The following is a 17971-nucleotide window of genomic DNA, read 5'->3' as shown; positions in this document are numbered from 1 at the left end:
AACTGACATTCAATCCTTATTCTAGGAGCAAATTCATCAATTTAGCAAATGTATGTGCTTAAAGGCCCCCAATTAATACTTAAAATAATTTTATTAGAACTTCATTCATCAAACTGTTAATTGATTTTTTATGCTCGCTTTTAATTAAATTGCGAGGTCTTAATTCAAAATTTTTTTTACTTGTAAGTATTAATTTTCACATGCTTTAAGTTGCGCAATGAGGTCAGCGTTTTCATTTCTATAATATAGTTTGAAAATAGTGTTGCATGAACAAAACTAGTTGATCTGCAGCGTGCGTTCAGGCGGCATGAAAAAATTCTTTATATCCACGCTTGCAAATGAGCTGTAGAGATACTTTAAAAACATGCTTTTAAGTGAGAAAACAATTGATTTCGCATGCGATAAACAAGTGAAAAATAATTATGAACATAGAAATTTTGCGTTGACTAAGCATGTTCGCAAGTTTTTTTCAGGCACTTGGGACATTTATTCCTTATCCTCTGGCCTGGCGGCTCTCTGATAGTGAATTAATTCCCTCGTGCATAAAAAAACGGCTACTGTACTTTCTTGTATAGCCAATTGATCTTCTGTAATCCACCAGATGAAATTAAAAGCTTAAACTTTTTTTTCGTAAAATGCCTAATTTCACGGAAAACAAATACTACAAGTTTCAACATAGATTTTATATCAACCGCGATGAAATGAGCTCCGCTACCCCAATGGAAGTATCGTTGCCTGGTTTAAAGCACTTACGACCTTTTTCCGGGCAGTGAACAACTTTTCGAATATGCCGAGTATGAAACGTTGATCATGCAATGTGAAACATTTAGATTAAGAAGTTGAGTTGTTTATTGTGACAGCGTTCCTAATTTAGGTTCTGTCTTATAAATTCAGGCCATAAGAAAAATTTATCAGATGCTGACAACTGGCGCTTTCAGACCTGGAAAAAACTCGAGCTCATTAAATCAGTTAATGATACACATTGTGAATTTTTCACTGTTATTGTTACCCAAAATGGTACTTGAAATAAAACGTTTTAGAAAGTAAAAATCTAAATTTACGCTTACTTTTTCCACCAGGATATGAGAGCTCAAGTTTACTTCCTTCCAGCAAGTGAATTTGAATTGCATTTAGAAAAAAATGAAGTAGTACCTTTTAAATCAAATTGGAGCATGAATAAAAAACGACCAAGATAAGTGTACATTTCGTTCATGGATACTTGAAAAACAGTTCAATGAAGCACATCTAATCTTTTTTCAAATTTAATTAATTTTCTCAATGAATATTTGAATTGGCCTTTTATGAACCTATGTAACAATTTATTTATTTGTTTCTCATGACCAGGGGCGGATTTAGGAGGAGAGGGGATGCCCCCGCAGGGATTCGACCCCCTGCCGGTCCACCCAAAGGGTCCCCCTTTGTACTATTTTGAAATATCCATATTTTGGGCTGTTTTTTCAATATTTTTCATGAGGCGCAGAAAACTTGGCCAAAACAGGGACTTTTTAGTGCTTTGTGAGAGCTTGAAAAATCAATTTGCTCAATCTAAAAAAAAGGTCCGCCACCCTCGAGATAATCCTAGATCCACCCCTGTTCATTACTAAGACAAACTGAGAAAAAGTCAATTCAAAAATAAATCTTTTTACACTAAAACATTTAGTCGCATTAGTCTAGATAAGCATTTGGGAAAATATTAGATAATAAACACGCCTTATAAATCCTGAGGAATGGCAGCCCATGGAAACTATTATTCGCTCTTTTAAGTCTGTGAAAATTGAATTCTTCAAGTTTGAGACGTCAGTTAGGGCTAACGAACAACACAGTCTGGAGCTTGACTGAGTTTACTTGACTTGAAAAAACCAAAATACAAATTCAAGATAGCACAAACTTGAGAAAACAAGTAAGTGAGCGCCAGGGTTCATCTGACAAACCGAACAAAATATATTTTTTTTCCTCTAACATATTGATAATAATGAAAAAATAAATTCACATTTAGTAGCACACATTATGATGCAAAAAATTGCGCGTAAATCCCTTGTTATTATACATACATCAATTCGTCTCCAAAAATGAGGGTAATTTTGATATCAATGACAGTTGAGGAAGCTTTAAGTCAAATCCACTGAAATTCTGAGATCAATCGTCGAGCATCAAGTTTCTATCAGATTTTTATGAATCAACCGCCACACAACTACAGCGATTGTGTAGTCTTTTGTATTTTATATCTTAAAGCAGCGTTTAAGACAAACCAGTCTTATAAAAAGTAAGAGAATTTGTTAAAATTTGATTAGGAAATTTTATATTACAATTTGCAAAGCAAGCAAAATTGGGCAGATGATCATTTTCTAGAACTAGGTGTCAAAACCAATATCTCAAAATCAAGTGGCAATTTTTCAGCCGTTAAAAATTGTATCTCAATTTTTAACTCAACTGCCCAATTCATCATTATTTATATTTATAATATTTCATTAACCAATACTTCAGTTTCGCTCACCACTACATTTGCAATTAGTTCTTGCTTTAGACTCTTCCCTCAACCTTGTGCGCACATTCCTTCCCATAGCATTGATTCTTTGAAGTTGAACGCTTTCTTTGGGTCCTTTGCCACTTCTGCCGTTTTCTGCAATCCCGAAAGCAACTTTCGATTCGCGTCTATGAACGGGTGCATGTAATACGGTTTTCCGTGCTCAGCGCAGAACTTCAGCAGTCTAGCTTGCAGTTTTCGTAAGTTGTGTCTGGGAATTCTTGGAAACAGATGATGTGCTGTCTGGAACTGGAGTCCACCGTGGAACCAGTCTAGCCACTCTGGACAGTCTATGTCCATTGTAGTGGCGATTTGAGTGTCGAAAAACCCGTGCGTTTCTTCTCCATACTGGACCTAATCAAGCAAAGGCTGTTCTTTTATACCGATCAAAAGTTTTTCCCATTTTTTGGCTCCTTAGCCACGATGAGCACCAAAGAAATTAGTAGATTATAATACCACAGAGCTCAAAAAATGACAGCCTCCTTGCATAGTTTCACTGGAATATAAAAAAAATCAGAAATTAAAAAAAAAAATGTACAAGAGCAGTACAGCATGAAAAGAGCAGTACAGCGCTTATGTTGGTCCTTTACCTCGTGAACAAATGATATTAAATCTTTAATTTAACTTCAAAAAGCACACCAAAAGGAAAAAATCAACACCACAAAACAAAGTTATCTTAGATTCAGCCTTAAAAATACATGGAACATGAAACATCTAAAATATTGAACTCAAAATTAGTCAATGTTTACTATCACAATCCTTGAAACGGTTGCATGCTTTCTGTGCAGTACAAAAACGCATAACTCTCCTTTTTAAGCGTTTATCAAAGCCGTCACGTTTCTATGTTATGTATAGCATGAATTATTGAAAGTAGCATTGGTATACAGTTTCCAAAACTAATGTTACGTATCTACGACCGTGACGTAAATTAGCTTCAAACCATTTTGGCAAATTGTTTATTTAAACGGCATTAAAAGTAAAATTGGGACATGGCACATGAACAGTTGGTTCGCAGCTGTTTGCGCATCGAACAGAAAAAAGCTACTCTGTCATAAAACAAGAATTTGATGAACAAGAAAACTCTATTACTTCATAAAACATACAACACACATTTGATGAACGAAAATTAGATTCCAAGAATCAAATGATGTAATCTCTTCTTAGTGATTAATTGATTGCTCAGAAAAGAAACAAATTATTATATGAAATTGCAATAATCTCGCTTAAGTTTTGTCGGCCATTCTTTTTATAGTAAGAAGGCGAAATAATCACGCTCGGTGAATTATCATTAAAGCGTGTCGCTACGTTTCATATTCATCAATCCTGAAGTTTTGTGCAATACTTCTTTACATATGGATAAATGGTTGCGTATGGATAACTTATTTTGGATGTATTAAACTGAATAAAAAAATGACTACCTCTCCATACGTCTGCATGGGAAAGTGCGACAAACATATCTGCACATGTAGAAGTCCAGCTACCGCATGACTTAAAATAAGACATGCAAATCCAACTGATGCTGATGAGCACTGGTAGTGAAGAGCTATGAGCCATGTCCAGAACAGCAAAGTAGTCACTGCTTCAGTTTTCCGCCACTCACACCTCTGAAACAAGCAAATGCTAAAAATCGCGTGACTGTCATCCAAATATAAACAAAGATATTAGCTCACACAATCATCTATAGTTAAAGTTATCATCTATAGTTGAACCTTTAGTTGAAGCTTGAAATGTTTCGCAAATTTTAGAACTCCTATCAACCATAAACTCTATTAGCAACCAAAAAGGATCACAGGTTTTGGTGATCACAGCCATAATAATCAGAACAAAGCCAACAGAAAGAGTCAATGACCGCAAGTTATCCCATTTATTACATAAATAAATCATTTAATTATTTACATAATTAATGGTGAAATATATATCACGACATATTTGAGAGAAGTCATTATCGGCATATTTAAAAAGTCATCAGGAAAGAGTCAATTAACGCAAGTAAACAGAAAACTAACTGACTTTCGAATTTCAAAGAAAAAATAGATGCCCTTAAAGCTCTTTGAAATTCATGAACAAATTATGATTGCGCTTTTTTAAAGAAAATAACCGAATTTGAGAACACTGGATCAACTGGATTTAAATTTCTAAGAAATCTGAAAATCAAATTCCTTTTGAAACAGGAAATCAACCACGTTTTTTCCGACCTTCACATGTTTGCTGTTTGATAGTGAAGTTTGCCCTCATTATACCAATAGAAATGAACTGAACTTCTAAAAATCAAATTTAAGCGTGAGCAAATTTTAAGGCATTCCTGCAAAGAAAAACATCACGATCTACACAAGTGTACTATTTGCGCTCATTGACAACTAATAATTTGTAAAAATTTAGATTCACAACTCTTCAAAACAAAATTACGCTAAAAAATAAATGACACGCTAACAATTACGCAGGATCATCTGGTTAAAAAGCAAGTGGTTTAGATCTCAAACAAATAATGAAAAAGGTTACCGATTTAAACACTTATTATGTTTAATTGCAATATTCTTAAAACACATAGCCGATCGAAGATTGGAAAAAAGTAAGGAACAAACTTGATAAAACTGGATGAACAGGTAAAATTTTCAATCCGCTTAAAATCTAAAAAATACAATTTCGAAACTAGAAATAGCTCACGCTTTTTTGCGCCAATTCCACATTCGAATTTGGAGAGTGCTATTTACGTCACTTTCAGCAGATGAATTTCAATTGAACTTGAAAAGTGCATGTATGCCTAAAGGCATTTATAATTGCATCAATATGTATGAATGCACATCTGAAGTTATTAGAGACTTTTATGCACATTTTAAGACTTTTTCCTGAAGAAAAGAACCAAGAAATCAGCAAGACCCATTACGTTCATTACTCTTAAAAAGAAGTCTGTCGTAGAAATAAAAACAACAGCTCTTAGCGGAATTTGAGCCTAAATAGCAAAATTTTTGAAGTTTTTCATATGGTTGAAATACTTTTTCAAATGTACTTTTGAATGCCGATATCGACTAAAAGAGCTTTAAGATGAGACCTCACTTGGGTATCTACGAGGTTTTATACATTTACCAACGCCGGCCGACAAAAACCCAACCCACGCCTTACTTTTCACCCTCTCAGTCTATGAAACTCACCATCGCATCCAAATCAATAGCATGGAAGAACCCATGAGCCAAATTTTATTTATTTATTTAATTATATACACAGAGGCGAAGTTGCACATCGCATATACAAGCAAATATATGACCGATAACGCAACTAGGAAACAGTGAATGAGTAAAACTTTGAGTATACAAAATTTCTTCAGTGACGCACGCCAATCATGAGTCTACATTATTGCTATGTGACGCCAGCCAATTATGACGCATTAGCAGTCAATTTGAAAAAAAAAAGAAATTTACCAACTAACATGCTTCAATTTATAGAGCGGACGCATTTTAACTAGAATACGAAAAAGTTCATTAAAAATTTCAACCATGCCCAGGTTCGAAGCCTCTTATTTTGTTGCTGGTCTCCTTCCCTACCTCTACGCTACAGATCCATGATACCTTGAAGCTAAAGTGCTATTTGTAAAATATTAGTCTGTGTTAATATACTTAGCATTGGCTGTACTTAAGAGCTGGATCAAAACGAACACTTTCAAAATGAGCACATTTTGTCGCAACAATATTTGCGACTTAGGTTGGAAAAAAAAGGAATTTCATAATATAACACAAGCTATGCTTATTTAAATAAATGGTGAAATATTTATCACGACATATTTAAGAAAGTCATCACAACATATTTTAGAAGTCATCGCGACATATTTAAGAGTCTAAACTATATTCATCGATTTTTAAACAAGCTAATAATTTTCAAAGCAAGTTTCAAACCTCTCAAAAAAATTAAGCTGATTTTGTATCTTCAAATGATTCGATTATTACCAAACTTCCAAACAGCTTAACTTGTTCTCATAGCTTGAGTCGAGATGCAAAAAAAAATTGCAAAAAAAAAACAGGCCATAAAACTCTTGATTTATATGAATTAATTTCAATAGCTCAAAGCGATTCGCGAAAACTTTAAGACTTAACAAGCAAGCTGTTGAGCAATATAACTAATAATCACTTGTCTTTGCTTAAAAAAATTTATGACGAATCGCTTCAAACTGTTAAACTAACTTTAAACATTTCTATTAACAAGATTTATGACACAATTGCTTGCTTGAAAAAAAAAACAATTTTTTTGCTACTCGATTCTAATTTCACTAAAATTGAAATAGTTTATCGCTTTGGAAATTCTAACACACAAAACTTTAAGATAAAATTGGAATAGTTCAACAACTTTCAAAAAAATGCAACAAAACTCATACATGTTAAGATACTGATTATGAGCGCGGCGGTCTTATGCCTTTTTTGCATCGAAAATAAAAATAATTGAAGAAAAACCATTAGTCAAATATCTTGGAGTTGCAATCGATCCAACATAAAACTTTCATCAGGAAATTAAAAGAACACTACAAAAATGGCTGTGGTATTAAAACATTACAATCCATCATTACTCACTACCAATAAACACGAGATTGCTGCAAATGACATACCCTTGTCATGATCCGTCTACAAAATCTGGCTACTTTACTCAATGGAATAACGATTAATTTAATCAATTTACTTGATAAACAATTAAGTTGGGCTGAAAAAAGACAATTTGCCTGTAACCGTCTTTAATAAAAAAAAATATTGCTGATTAAGTTTTTCCTAGATTTGAAAATGATATGCCATTTCGCCAAAACTCGAAAACAATTGATACCAGTGTATATCGATTTAGATTATCCAAATCATCAAAAAAGTGAAAACTGTCGAAGGAAAAAACTTGTCTTTAAACAGCAACATAATACAATTTTTTTTTTGAAAAATCGTTTTTAAACAATTGATACCAGTGTATATCAATTTAGATTATCCAAATCATCAAAAAAGTGAAAACTGTCGAAGGAAAAATTCGTCTTTAAACAGCAACATAATACGATTTTTTTTTTGAAAAATCGTTTTTAGAGCTCAACCAAATTGAAACTACATACAAGACCAGAATATACTCGCTAACTTACATACTCTAACTTATAATACAATTGAATTCAGACTTAAACGTTTTTTCATAAGATTTAGCTTCAGAAAAAAAACAGTTGCAGCCAATGGGAGTATTACTTGGAACAAATTTACATTTATCGGACAAATATTAATGTTAGTTTTTTAATCTTTTTATTGCTCCGACCATTAAAAAAATGTATAACTTTGTATTCGAGTGCGTTTTAGTTATTTTTCGTTTTTTTGTTTTCCACGCAAAATCAAGTACTACAAATAATCATCGGAAGGGGTCCAGTGATACGCCAAAGTTTCCACAGAGTTTTTTCAGTATCGCGCAAAACTGGTTTAAAATTTTAAGAAGTAAAATTGGTTTATGGAGTTTTTTTGGCGCCATTTTCTGCACATTTGATTTAAAAAAAGATTTTTTTTTGGTTTTTCTTGTTAATTTTTTGCAAAAACTTTTGTTCAATTTGCCTATTTTACTACGACTGCCGAATTTGCTTAAATTATAGTTTTTTGTAGCTTTTTAAAGACTGGTCGAAATATTCAGCGCTACTTGCACAGTAACCGGCTACCCTTTGTGTTTAGGTGTTATTAGATTATTTAATTTCATTTTTTTAGCTATGTACGTTCACTTCATTTTTAATCTGATTTTTAATGAATAAAGAGTAAAGTTTTTTTAGGTTCCGTATTGGGTGCCATTTTTTCACAGCCAGCGGGTAAACGCCAAGCTCCTGAATTTACTATTTTTTTCATAGAGGCTAAACAGGAAAATTGAATTGCACATCACAAAAGCTCAATTTAGTTCAGGTTCAAGTATGCGAGAAATGTTCAGCTAACCTTAGCGACAATGAAGATAATGCTTTGAGCGTACAAATTGAATCTCGCTAATGCCATGATCGGGTAGAAAAGATAACGTTGATAAGAGACAAAAAAGCGAGCAGCAGCGTCGAAAACCATCACTCTTTTGTGGTAGAAACTGTATAGCGAATTAAAGTATTGAGGTGTCACGGCAAAAACAGGCAAATGCTGTATGTCCGGATCATGTTGAACAACGTTTGGGACACTATGATGAGTATTGTGCGAATCTTTCCACCACCCTATTGAGATTCCTGTCAAAAGAGGTCCAACCATTACACCGTACATGGTATCATATAACCTGTTGTGAGTAACACCATTATGTCCAGTATCGTGTCCAAGAAACGCGGTCTGTTGGAAAAAGGTTCCGAGAAAGAAGCCACCAAATAGCTGCATACAAATGCTTTCATTTTTGGACCCAATCACGTAGAGCGAAACACTCAGAGCTAATATCAGATATGATATCATTGTTTTGCAGAAGTACCAAGAGTAATTAGTTTTCATCAGTTCACCGTCGTAAACTTCATCTACAAGCGCATCATAATCTTCATCAAACTTAGTTTTCCGGTTTCCAGTAACGTTCCCGATTTTGTATTTGCTAAGATATAGGTAGCTACTTTTTGGGTGACTCGTCCGGAAAACTAAAGACGCATCGCGACCAGAAAGATTGCGAATCACATCTGGCCCTCCAGGATGTCTAGGTAGCCAATCTGTAACTTTATAGACGGCTGATTCGATAATAAGATACACGTTCTTTTTGTCGCTTTCAGCCAATTGCGTTATTTCAGCGAACGTGAAAGATTGCAACTTGTCTTCTGCCTTCTCACCGAGACACATTTTTGTTGACCATTCAAAGTCACCTTTAAAATAATTATTGCAGAAATTATCGAATAAGATCAAAATGTGATCTTGAAGAAAAATAAAACATTTCAATAACTATACAACATGGCCGTTGCATTAATACGGTAACAGCGTAGAAATAGATTAGGTTTACATTTATTAAACTTGGTTAAGCTGGGTTATATCATAAAATGAGATGAACATATTGCATCTTATAAAAGTCAAAAATTACACTTAAGAAGTAAACGTTTACAATTTGAAACACTGTAAAACCTTAAGAGCATTGGGAATTATGAACTTAAAATTACAAGTCCGTCAGTTAAAACAGAAATCACGCCATGTAGTTGTATGCGTACATATAGGATTAGATTACCTCTCACTAGTGTAACATTTCTCTGAATTTTCTCAAACATTGATGTTGTGTTGTCAAGTTTTTGTAAATCAAACGGCAAAAAATTCCATTTTTTGACGTCAGACGCAGAAAAAAATTCGTAGAGAATCAGTTGAAAAAAATTCGTAGAGAAGCAGTTGAACAAAATAAAAATTCAGTTGTTTGTTTGTTTGTTCATTTTTCTATAATGATCTGTTGTGAGTACCATGGTTCAATGCTCGCACCATGGTGGAGGAGATCCATTTATCCGTAACTCATCTGCGTCTAATTTCTATTAGCGGAATGCGTCAATTAAATCTTGGACTGATCAGGCTCGTCAAATTAGGTCACTTCTGCCACCTCAACATGTGCCCGTCGGTCAAATGAAAGAAGATTAGTTCGTTTTGGTTCGAATTGAACTTTTCAAAGAAGAAAAACCTCAAAGCGACAAACACAGATATGTAACAGTCGCCTACTTAAGTCACATATGAGGTTAAAGAAAAATAGGCCCTAAACCATTGGCTCAAGAGTTAGGGACACTATCTCATGTGTTTTTCTACCTCAAGCGGTCGGAGCCAATTCGGTTCACTTGCGACATGAGACTAAAACCTTTGTTACAGCTTAAAGGCCACTACCAAAATACCCCCACTCTAGAAAATAAGAACGTCCCCATACTTAGGTCTCAAACTACCTAAAACACGCGAACGCCGCTAAAAACAGGGTCGGATCCTTACGTATAGTTACTTTTTATTAGAGTGGACCTTTGATCAATTTCAGATGGATCAACCTAAAAACTCTCCCTAACTTAACATAACAATATAAAACACACTCAAGAAATTTAAATTGGGTACTCACATACCAGCACGATCTCTAGAACTGAGTAACTAAATTAATAAGTAACTCTAGCATAAATGGGGTAACCAAGTTTAACTCAAGGAGTTTTGAATAAGTCAGTTATAACTCAGGAGACAAGTTTTGGTTCTGGACCATTGCGAGACTTCGGTTGTCCAGCTTTCCACCGAAGGTTCAGTCTGGTCCACTTTTGATATATCTCTTCTTTACTCGCGAACACTCTGTCTTCTGTGTCGAATAAGACAGCTCTACTTTCATGCGACGGTACGAGCACAGGTTGGATAGGGCCGTACAAACGCTGAATAAATACATCGGCAAAATTTTATGAATAAATCATGTCCATTTAAATGCATTCCGAGAATTTTCAATTAAAATCCACCCTTCTCAATTATAGCACAGATAGAATTGTCTATGTTGGATGTATTTTTGAGTTTTTGTGACATTCGACCAGAATGGCCAAAATGCAGTCTCTGCAGAATTCAGGATTTTTAGCAGTGAACCTTCCGAATTGGCGATTTAGAACGGATAAGGACGTTATTTGAATGATTGGCCAAACGGTGAAGGCTAGAAGATTCTGGAATTCTAAATTTTAAATTTTCGAAGTGATGACGTAACATTTCTGAGAAATGTTAAAACGGCCATTTTGGCTAAAATAGCAGAAAGAAACAGAACAACTTTATCTGCGATTACGAACAGTACGAAAATCGAGACTAAAAAACAACAACGAACTACCGAGCAGCAGAGGACGTTCCGAGTTGCAACTATTGTGCTGTTACAATAGTTGCAAGGCCGTTGCGAACAACGGTGAAGGGTAGAAGCCAGCCCTCCGAGTTAGCGTGAACCTGAGGTTAAGGAGCTTGATTCGCCGGATTCAAGAATCCGGAAGGGTCTCGGGACGGGAACTTTTATGAACTTGTATTGAATTTTAGCATCCTGTCATGTCCTGACTTGAATTTAACTGATATTTTGATTAGTTTTGACAAGGATGAGGTGCTAGGAGTTGGGGGAAAGGGTTGATCCATCTTCGATGGAGATGATGATTTTTATCTACTGAACAAAAACAATAGTAATATGATAAGTAGTAGCCCTGTTTTTAGGAGTGACCTCGTGGTCTGGGGATACAGAGACCCAGCCATGAGCTCACTAACTTTGCATGTAATTCAGTTAATTTGAGCGTTCTGGTCGAAGCCGGAGAACAGTAACGTTTTTGTCAGCCTGATGTAAGAAAGACCACCGAAAAGTACTGGCTTGGTAGAGACGGTGAAAAACATGCAAAGCTCTGTTTAGACGCTAGCCAGTCGTCTTAAGACTTAGTTTTGTTATCCGTCGATATGTATCTTCCGGGCGAATGTTACATGTATGTTTTTATGGCGCTCCTGGGTGTTATTCTTTTTTAACATCATGACCGGCAGAACCGTTAACGAGCACTCCGCGCCGAGCGGATGCTCACATTAACGCCCTTAATAGGCCTAAACTGCCGGGGCGGAAGGGTAGTTCGGAACGCGGAAGCCTTCCGGATTACCGTGAATAGTTTTTTAACCTAGTTAAGACCAAAAATTCACGAACCAGGAAGGGTGGGGGGAATCATGAACCCCTCATCCCCTGAGTGGTTTGTGACCAAAAACACTTAAAGATATAAGCAAAACCAAACAAAAAGTAGTATAGTACCCAAGAAAAACAAAAAACATAAAAAATAACCGAAAAAACCAAAAACAGTAAAAAAGTAAAAAATCAGTAGAAATCATCCCCCCAGACAAGATGTGATTCAAACCCCCCGTTTGTTGTTGATAGATATATTGTTGTTACAGGCATTTATATCAGTCAGGATCGTTACGATCAATTTTGTAGCCCGTTTGTGAGGCTTGTACTGTAGGGTTATTTGAGCGTTTAAGCACGTTAATGATAAATTGCGCTCAATCCGGAAGGGTCAGCTGATTTGCGCTCAATTCGGAAGGGTCTTGGGTGAAGACCGACCCGGCAGGCAGTTCAAGGAGCAACAAGAAGGGGCTCAACGACAACAACAATCGACTGTTGGGTATCGTTAACAAGTTTTGTATCCCTTTTGGTACAAAAAGTAAGATAGTAATCTGTGGGGGGCTCGACAGTGCTGCACTGTAGTGACCCTTCACCGAACTGCGAATATCCGAGTTAAGCACCTTAATTCGGATAATAAACAAACCCGGAGGGGTATATTATTACTAATATTATTATTTATATAGCCTATATTAATAGTCTTATATCGATTTTCAGTGAAAAACAACGAAAACAGACCGGTTTTTAGGGTCAAAATAGCGATATTTTGATCCCCCCACAAGTCGCGATTTTTGAGATATCGATATTTTTTGAAACGGAAAAAAGCGCTAAGTTAGTGTGTTACATCGTACTGCACTACTGTAATAGGTAGAACCGGTTAACTTTAGTTCGGAAGTGGTTGGAACTAGTTTGGTACCAAAAACCAAATTTTCCCAATTTTTGATAGTAAGGAACACTAAAAATTTAGAAAATTTTTTGAAATTTTTGAGGTAGGACAGTAAAAATAGTTGTTCGGACAACGTCCACTAGTGAATCTACAAGTCTTAAAATCCGCTACCCGAAAGCCTTCCGGGTTGCAGAGAAATCGAACATAACGTGTTTGATTTGGTGGATTCATCAATCCGGAGGGGTCCAGGTAGCATAGTTTTTCGCAAATTTTTTCTACAATAGCGTTTTAGATCGGGTCTTTTGCATTGAACTAGAAGAGTATAGGCCTTCTGAGCTCAGATCAATAGTTTTTAGGTCGAAAGGACCAGATTTGCGGAAAAAGTTAGGCGGAACCTATAAGAGAGAAAATTTTTGAGTTTGGAAGAAAGACGTTTTAGTTAATAACTTTGGAACTACTGAGCATATTGAGTTGATCTTGGTACCAATAGATCAGAAATTAGCTGAACTTACTAGTAGGAAAGAGAATTACTCGAAAAAGCCAGCGAGAAAATTTTTTGAGATTGTTTTTAGCAAATTACACAAATCCGGAGGGGTACACCCTTCACGTTTTATAAATTTTTCTGAAAAACCCTTATACCCCTACCAAAAGTTGATAGCGATTGAACTAAGTAACTTAGGACAGTTCTAGACAAAAAGGGAGGGCGGAAGGCACAAGACAACCATAATAGAGTCGAAATTAGGCAAGTGATAAGACCCTTCACCGTTAGTGTGAATTGTCAAATAAGTGCCTTAACTTCAATCCGGAGGGGTCTAGGAAAGGACCCTATACCCTTCCCAGTTAATTCAAACAGCATAATAGCAACGCAGAACGTATCCGGAGGGGTATAAGCTGAAATTAAGAAAACTACAAAAAGCTACTTTGACAGAGCTAAGGGCTCCGAATCCGAAGGGGTCGAAATTTTTCAAAGTCAGAGGGGTCCGAATCCGGAGGGGTCTACTTTCCACAAAACCGGAGGGGTCCGAATCCGGAGGGGTCTTATAGTTGCTAATTCGGAGGGGTCCAAATCCGGAGGGGTCTACTATTAACTAACTCGGAGGGGTCCCAATCCGGAGGGGTCTATATTCTGACAGTCCGGAAGGGTCCTATTTGTCCCAATCCGGAGGGGTCTATATTCTGACAGTCCGGAAGGGTCCTATTTGTGCCAATCCGGAGGGGTATTATTTTATTAAGGACTTAGGTAAACGAAAGAAAGACTAAAAAGCGAGAGGTATTAGGTTATTAATACACAGGCTAGGTATCAGTGACTGCACTGGTAACTTGCCTTTCAGAAAGAACCAGACTAATACAAAACAGGTCCGAACTCGGATATTCGCGACACTAAGTCTAAATTAAAAAGAGCGTGACTCATTGGTGTGGATTGAAACATAATACGTTTTTGGGAAAAGTGACTGCCCTGAGGATTTTAGTAGGTCTAGCTCGGGCAGTCCGAAGGCAGATAGGTAACACAGTACTCGGTGGGTGCAATAGACGCCCACTTGAGAAAATTACTGCCTTCAAAGTTTTGTCTGTTTGGTGCAGCACCAAGCAGGGAAAGCTTTTTCTTTAAAAGACAGGTTCGACTATTGTACTGCGACCGACTAAGAGTACAAGACACATACGTTTTTTTTATATATACATTCATATTGTGTCAATATATAATTTTTGTTTTTGATTTTAAATCAACCTAAACTGTGCCTGATTGGGTAGTGACTACACTATCTTTTAAATTGACTGATAACATCATATTGTGCTAGTTTCCAGATCTTTGGACCGATAATCGGCTAGTGTGAATAAATTTTATACAAACTGTACTCTGACAACATACAGGGATTCGTGGTCACTATTTAATAGAATCTGGTGAAATTTATTGTGTTGTGTCATTATTTTTGTTAATAAAACTATAAGGTCTCTAGCAATTGAGTCAAGAGTAGGCATAGGAAAGTGACAAATAAAGAATGAGTTTAGACAAGTCAAGGATACCAAAACGAGGTAATAGCTCTAGGAAATTCATACCTGAAAAGCAAAGAAAAACGATGACCGATCCTTTTGTGGATTGGATCAAGCGATCCCGGTCTGACAAAAGGGGGACGGTTTCAGGCAGAATGGTTGAAACGAGAAGTCAGAAGACCTCAGAAGAGCGAAGAGAACTGTTAGAAGTGGAGGTCAATACGGACCATACCATGAACGACAACCAGGGAGTAAATGGACTGGAAGGAAGAGGCAGAAGGCTGGCGAGTGAATCAACCCCGGTAGAACAAGGCCATGATTTTGCCACTTCCACCGGGACATTGGATCGAGAGGAGATGTCGGAACTGTCCGACATCTCAACTGAAGTAACGGCGACTAGAAGATCTCCGACAGACAACACTATGATGGCAGGCGGAACGGGGAAACAAACAACGTCATCATCATTCTCAGAAAGAATGAAGAACACCTTCGGAAACATCTTTCCATTCAGCATGGGAGGAGGAGCAGGAAATGACGGTGAATCCCAGGAGGAAGAGGATGAAGAGGAGCAAGGGGACTTTGGATCTCAGGTCAGCCTCAACAGTTCGATCCAGGAGAACGAGGCATACGTCGGAGGAGAGACTGGAACCATGGACAAATTTGGTGTAGTGACAACGATAAGCAAAGAGGCAAACACACCAGGCCAGTCAAAAGACTTCGCGATTAGGACAAGTTCAGAGCCACAAACTGGAGAGAGTAGAACCAGAGGGCTTGGCAACGCGTTAGCGGATCCTGAAATAAATAATGATAAAACGTCAAGACAGAGAGTCAAGGCCCGGATCTCTACCAGCACGAAGCTACCTGGGACCGACAGAGTTACACCACCACTAGTGACGCCACTCATGGATAACGGGGCAGCACTAGAGGAAGCCTTAAACAACATAGTGGGCAGTTTAGGAGAACAAAATGAACAGATGTCGATAAGGATGAGTGAACTGGAAAGAGCAGTTCACATTGAAAGAGAAAGTCTGCGGGAAGAAATAAACCGCAACAGACAAGAAGTTGGCAGAAGCGAAAAACGCTTGAAAGAAAGAACGGACGAACATATGACGAGGAACTTGTCACGAATGACAAGAGAGGCGGAACAGAGGGAGTTACGCTTAAGAGCCGACATGGAGAAGTTAAGAATTCAGCAAGAGCAGTCTCTTGGGTCTCTTGACACAAAGATAGATGCGATGATGGAGAGGCGAACTCAGGCTATCATGGATAGGTTGGACGGGCTACTAAGCAGCAAGAGTGGACCAAAAGAAGGAGAGCCGAACTCGGGAGGTCCCAGCAGGGAACCGAGGGTGAACTTCAATGAACATCAAAGGAGGAAGACGTATGGATCCACTAGAGGCAGGGGCAGTTCATCAGGCTATGCCACAAGGGGTAATACAGCATGGGGCCCGAACAGTAGAGCGAGTTCAACGGGGAACAGACAAACCTCGAACGAACGACCAACGCAAAGCACACATGCGACTGGGAGAAGCGATTCTGGCAACATGGGGCATACAAGCCCGAGGAGGAGTCACATGGGCCAAGCGGGAAACGCTCAAGGTGATTCGGATTGCAGGGATGCACCGCACACAGAGCCTTCGACAAGGTGTGAGGACACTCAAGCGGGACTCTCAAGGGATGCTACGGCAATGGCCACAGCATTTGAACCCCTGAACAGGTCTTTGGAGACATTCCTGACGCGGTTATCTAGAACCAATGAACGCAGTGAAAAGTCCAGAAGAGTCTTTAAGAAACCAAGATGCTACAAAGACGAATCTGATGGCTGTATTGATACCTGGATAGAGGTAATGAAGCTGCATTTCGAGGAAGAAGACTTGTCTGAGAGACAGGAATGCAGCGCGCTCACCAGCAACTTAGAAGGGACAGCCCTGAACTGTGTCATGGCCAAGAAACAGTATCAACGTGACACTGCTGAGAAAATCTTCGAAATCTTATTAAACCGTTTCGGATCAGGGGTGCAGGGGCACCAGGCGATGATGCGCTTCGAGAAACGGAGGCAACGAGAAGATGAAACAATAGACAAGTTTCTCGATGATTTGGAAATGCTGAGAAGACGCAGCCAACCGGATGAGTCAAACCGAAGGATGAACCTGGCCGTAGCCTCAAAATTCATCGATGGTGTGAAAAATGATGAACTTCGTACGATGCTAGCAACGCATTACACACCACTATCAACTAATGCGCCAACACCGGAGGAGTTGAGGCTCAAATCAAAAGAGTATCTTTTGTTGAAACCTCCTTCGAGATCTGGATATTACAAGAACAATTATGGCAATTTTAACAACGGACCAGCTAACCAAGGGAACAATTGGTACAAACCGAGGGATGATATGGACAAGAGACGTTCTTGTGCTAATTGCAGTTCAACAGACCATCATGTGTCAGCATGCCCAGCTTACAAACAAGGCATGAAAGCAATAGGCTTTAGCCTCGAGGACGAAGATGCGTCAGAGTTGGACCATGAGGATTTCATGAGAGGAGTAATTGCGAAATTCGGCCCGAGGTGTTTCTTTTGCAACTTGGAAGGTCATTTTAAATCAGATTGTCCGCAATTCTGGGATGCAGTGGCAGACATCAAGCATCCAAGGCATGAAGAAGCTTTGTCAGGAGTGAAAGCAAGCAAGGCTCGACTCTTGAGCGAAGCAGAGGCACGCAGGAAGGACAAACCTCAAGAGCTGGCGGCAAAGAAAATGCAAGCGGTGACAGAAGAAGCACGTGAACCGGAACCAGCAACTGCGGCCGATGACTTCAAGATCGATTATAAGGCAGCCGCAAAGGATGCTTTAAATAGAGTACAGCAGGAATTGGTGACGAAAGAGATCGAACAAAAAGTGAAACTTGAACTGGAAAATGAAAAGCTTCAGGAGCAACTGAATACCTTCGAGGCAACGGAGTTCGAAGAGACGAAAACACCAAGCAGTTTAGATATGAAACTTAAAGTGATCTCCGGTAAGAGGTTCGGCATGGCGCCGCAGGGAAAGAAGATA

At 38.0% G+C, this 17971-nt stretch overlaps 2 protein-coding genes across 2 annotated transcripts in view; both read right to left on the bottom strand.

Moving 5' to 3' along the window:
• LOC134846979 (tektin-4-like) overlaps positions 1–17971 on the bottom strand; it is a 145278-nt gene that overhangs the window by 105888 nt on the left and 21419 nt on the right. The gene's annotated exons all lie outside the window — the stretch shown is intronic.
• Positions 1607–9333, bottom strand: LOC134846961 (uncharacterized). Its single transcript, XM_063864420.1, has 3 exons — positions 8437–9333; positions 3943–4128; positions 1607–2878 (listed from the first exon to the last, which is right to left on the bottom strand). The coding sequence occupies exons 1-3, from the start codon at positions 9289–9291 to the stop codon at positions 2534–2536; spliced, it is 1386 nt and encodes a 461-aa protein (XP_063720490.1). The 5' UTR covers positions 9292–9333; the 3' UTR covers positions 1607–2533.

This window comes from Symsagittifera roscoffensis, chromosome 5 (genome assembly GCF_963678635.1).
Source record: "Symsagittifera roscoffensis chromosome 5, txSymRosc1.1, whole genome shotgun sequence".
Classification (NCBI taxonomy): Eukaryota; Metazoa; Xenacoelomorpha; order Acoela; family Convolutidae; genus Symsagittifera; species Symsagittifera roscoffensis.
This window is presented reverse-complemented; position numbering and strand designations above follow the sequence as displayed.

Coding starts and splice junctions, on each gene's coding strand:
- LOC134846961 (XM_063864420.1), bottom strand. CDS start 9,291: ATGTGTCTCGGTGAGAAGGCAGAAGACAAGTTGCAATCTTTCACGTTC. Junction 4,129..8,436: donor TTATCTTCATTGTCGCTAAG/GTTAGCTGAACA, acceptor TGCTTGTTTCAG/AGGTGTGAGTGGCGGAAAAC. Junction 2,879..3,942: donor CCATGCAGACGTATGGAGAG/GTAGTCATTTTT, acceptor TTGCTTGATTAG/GTCCAGTATGGAGAAGAAAC.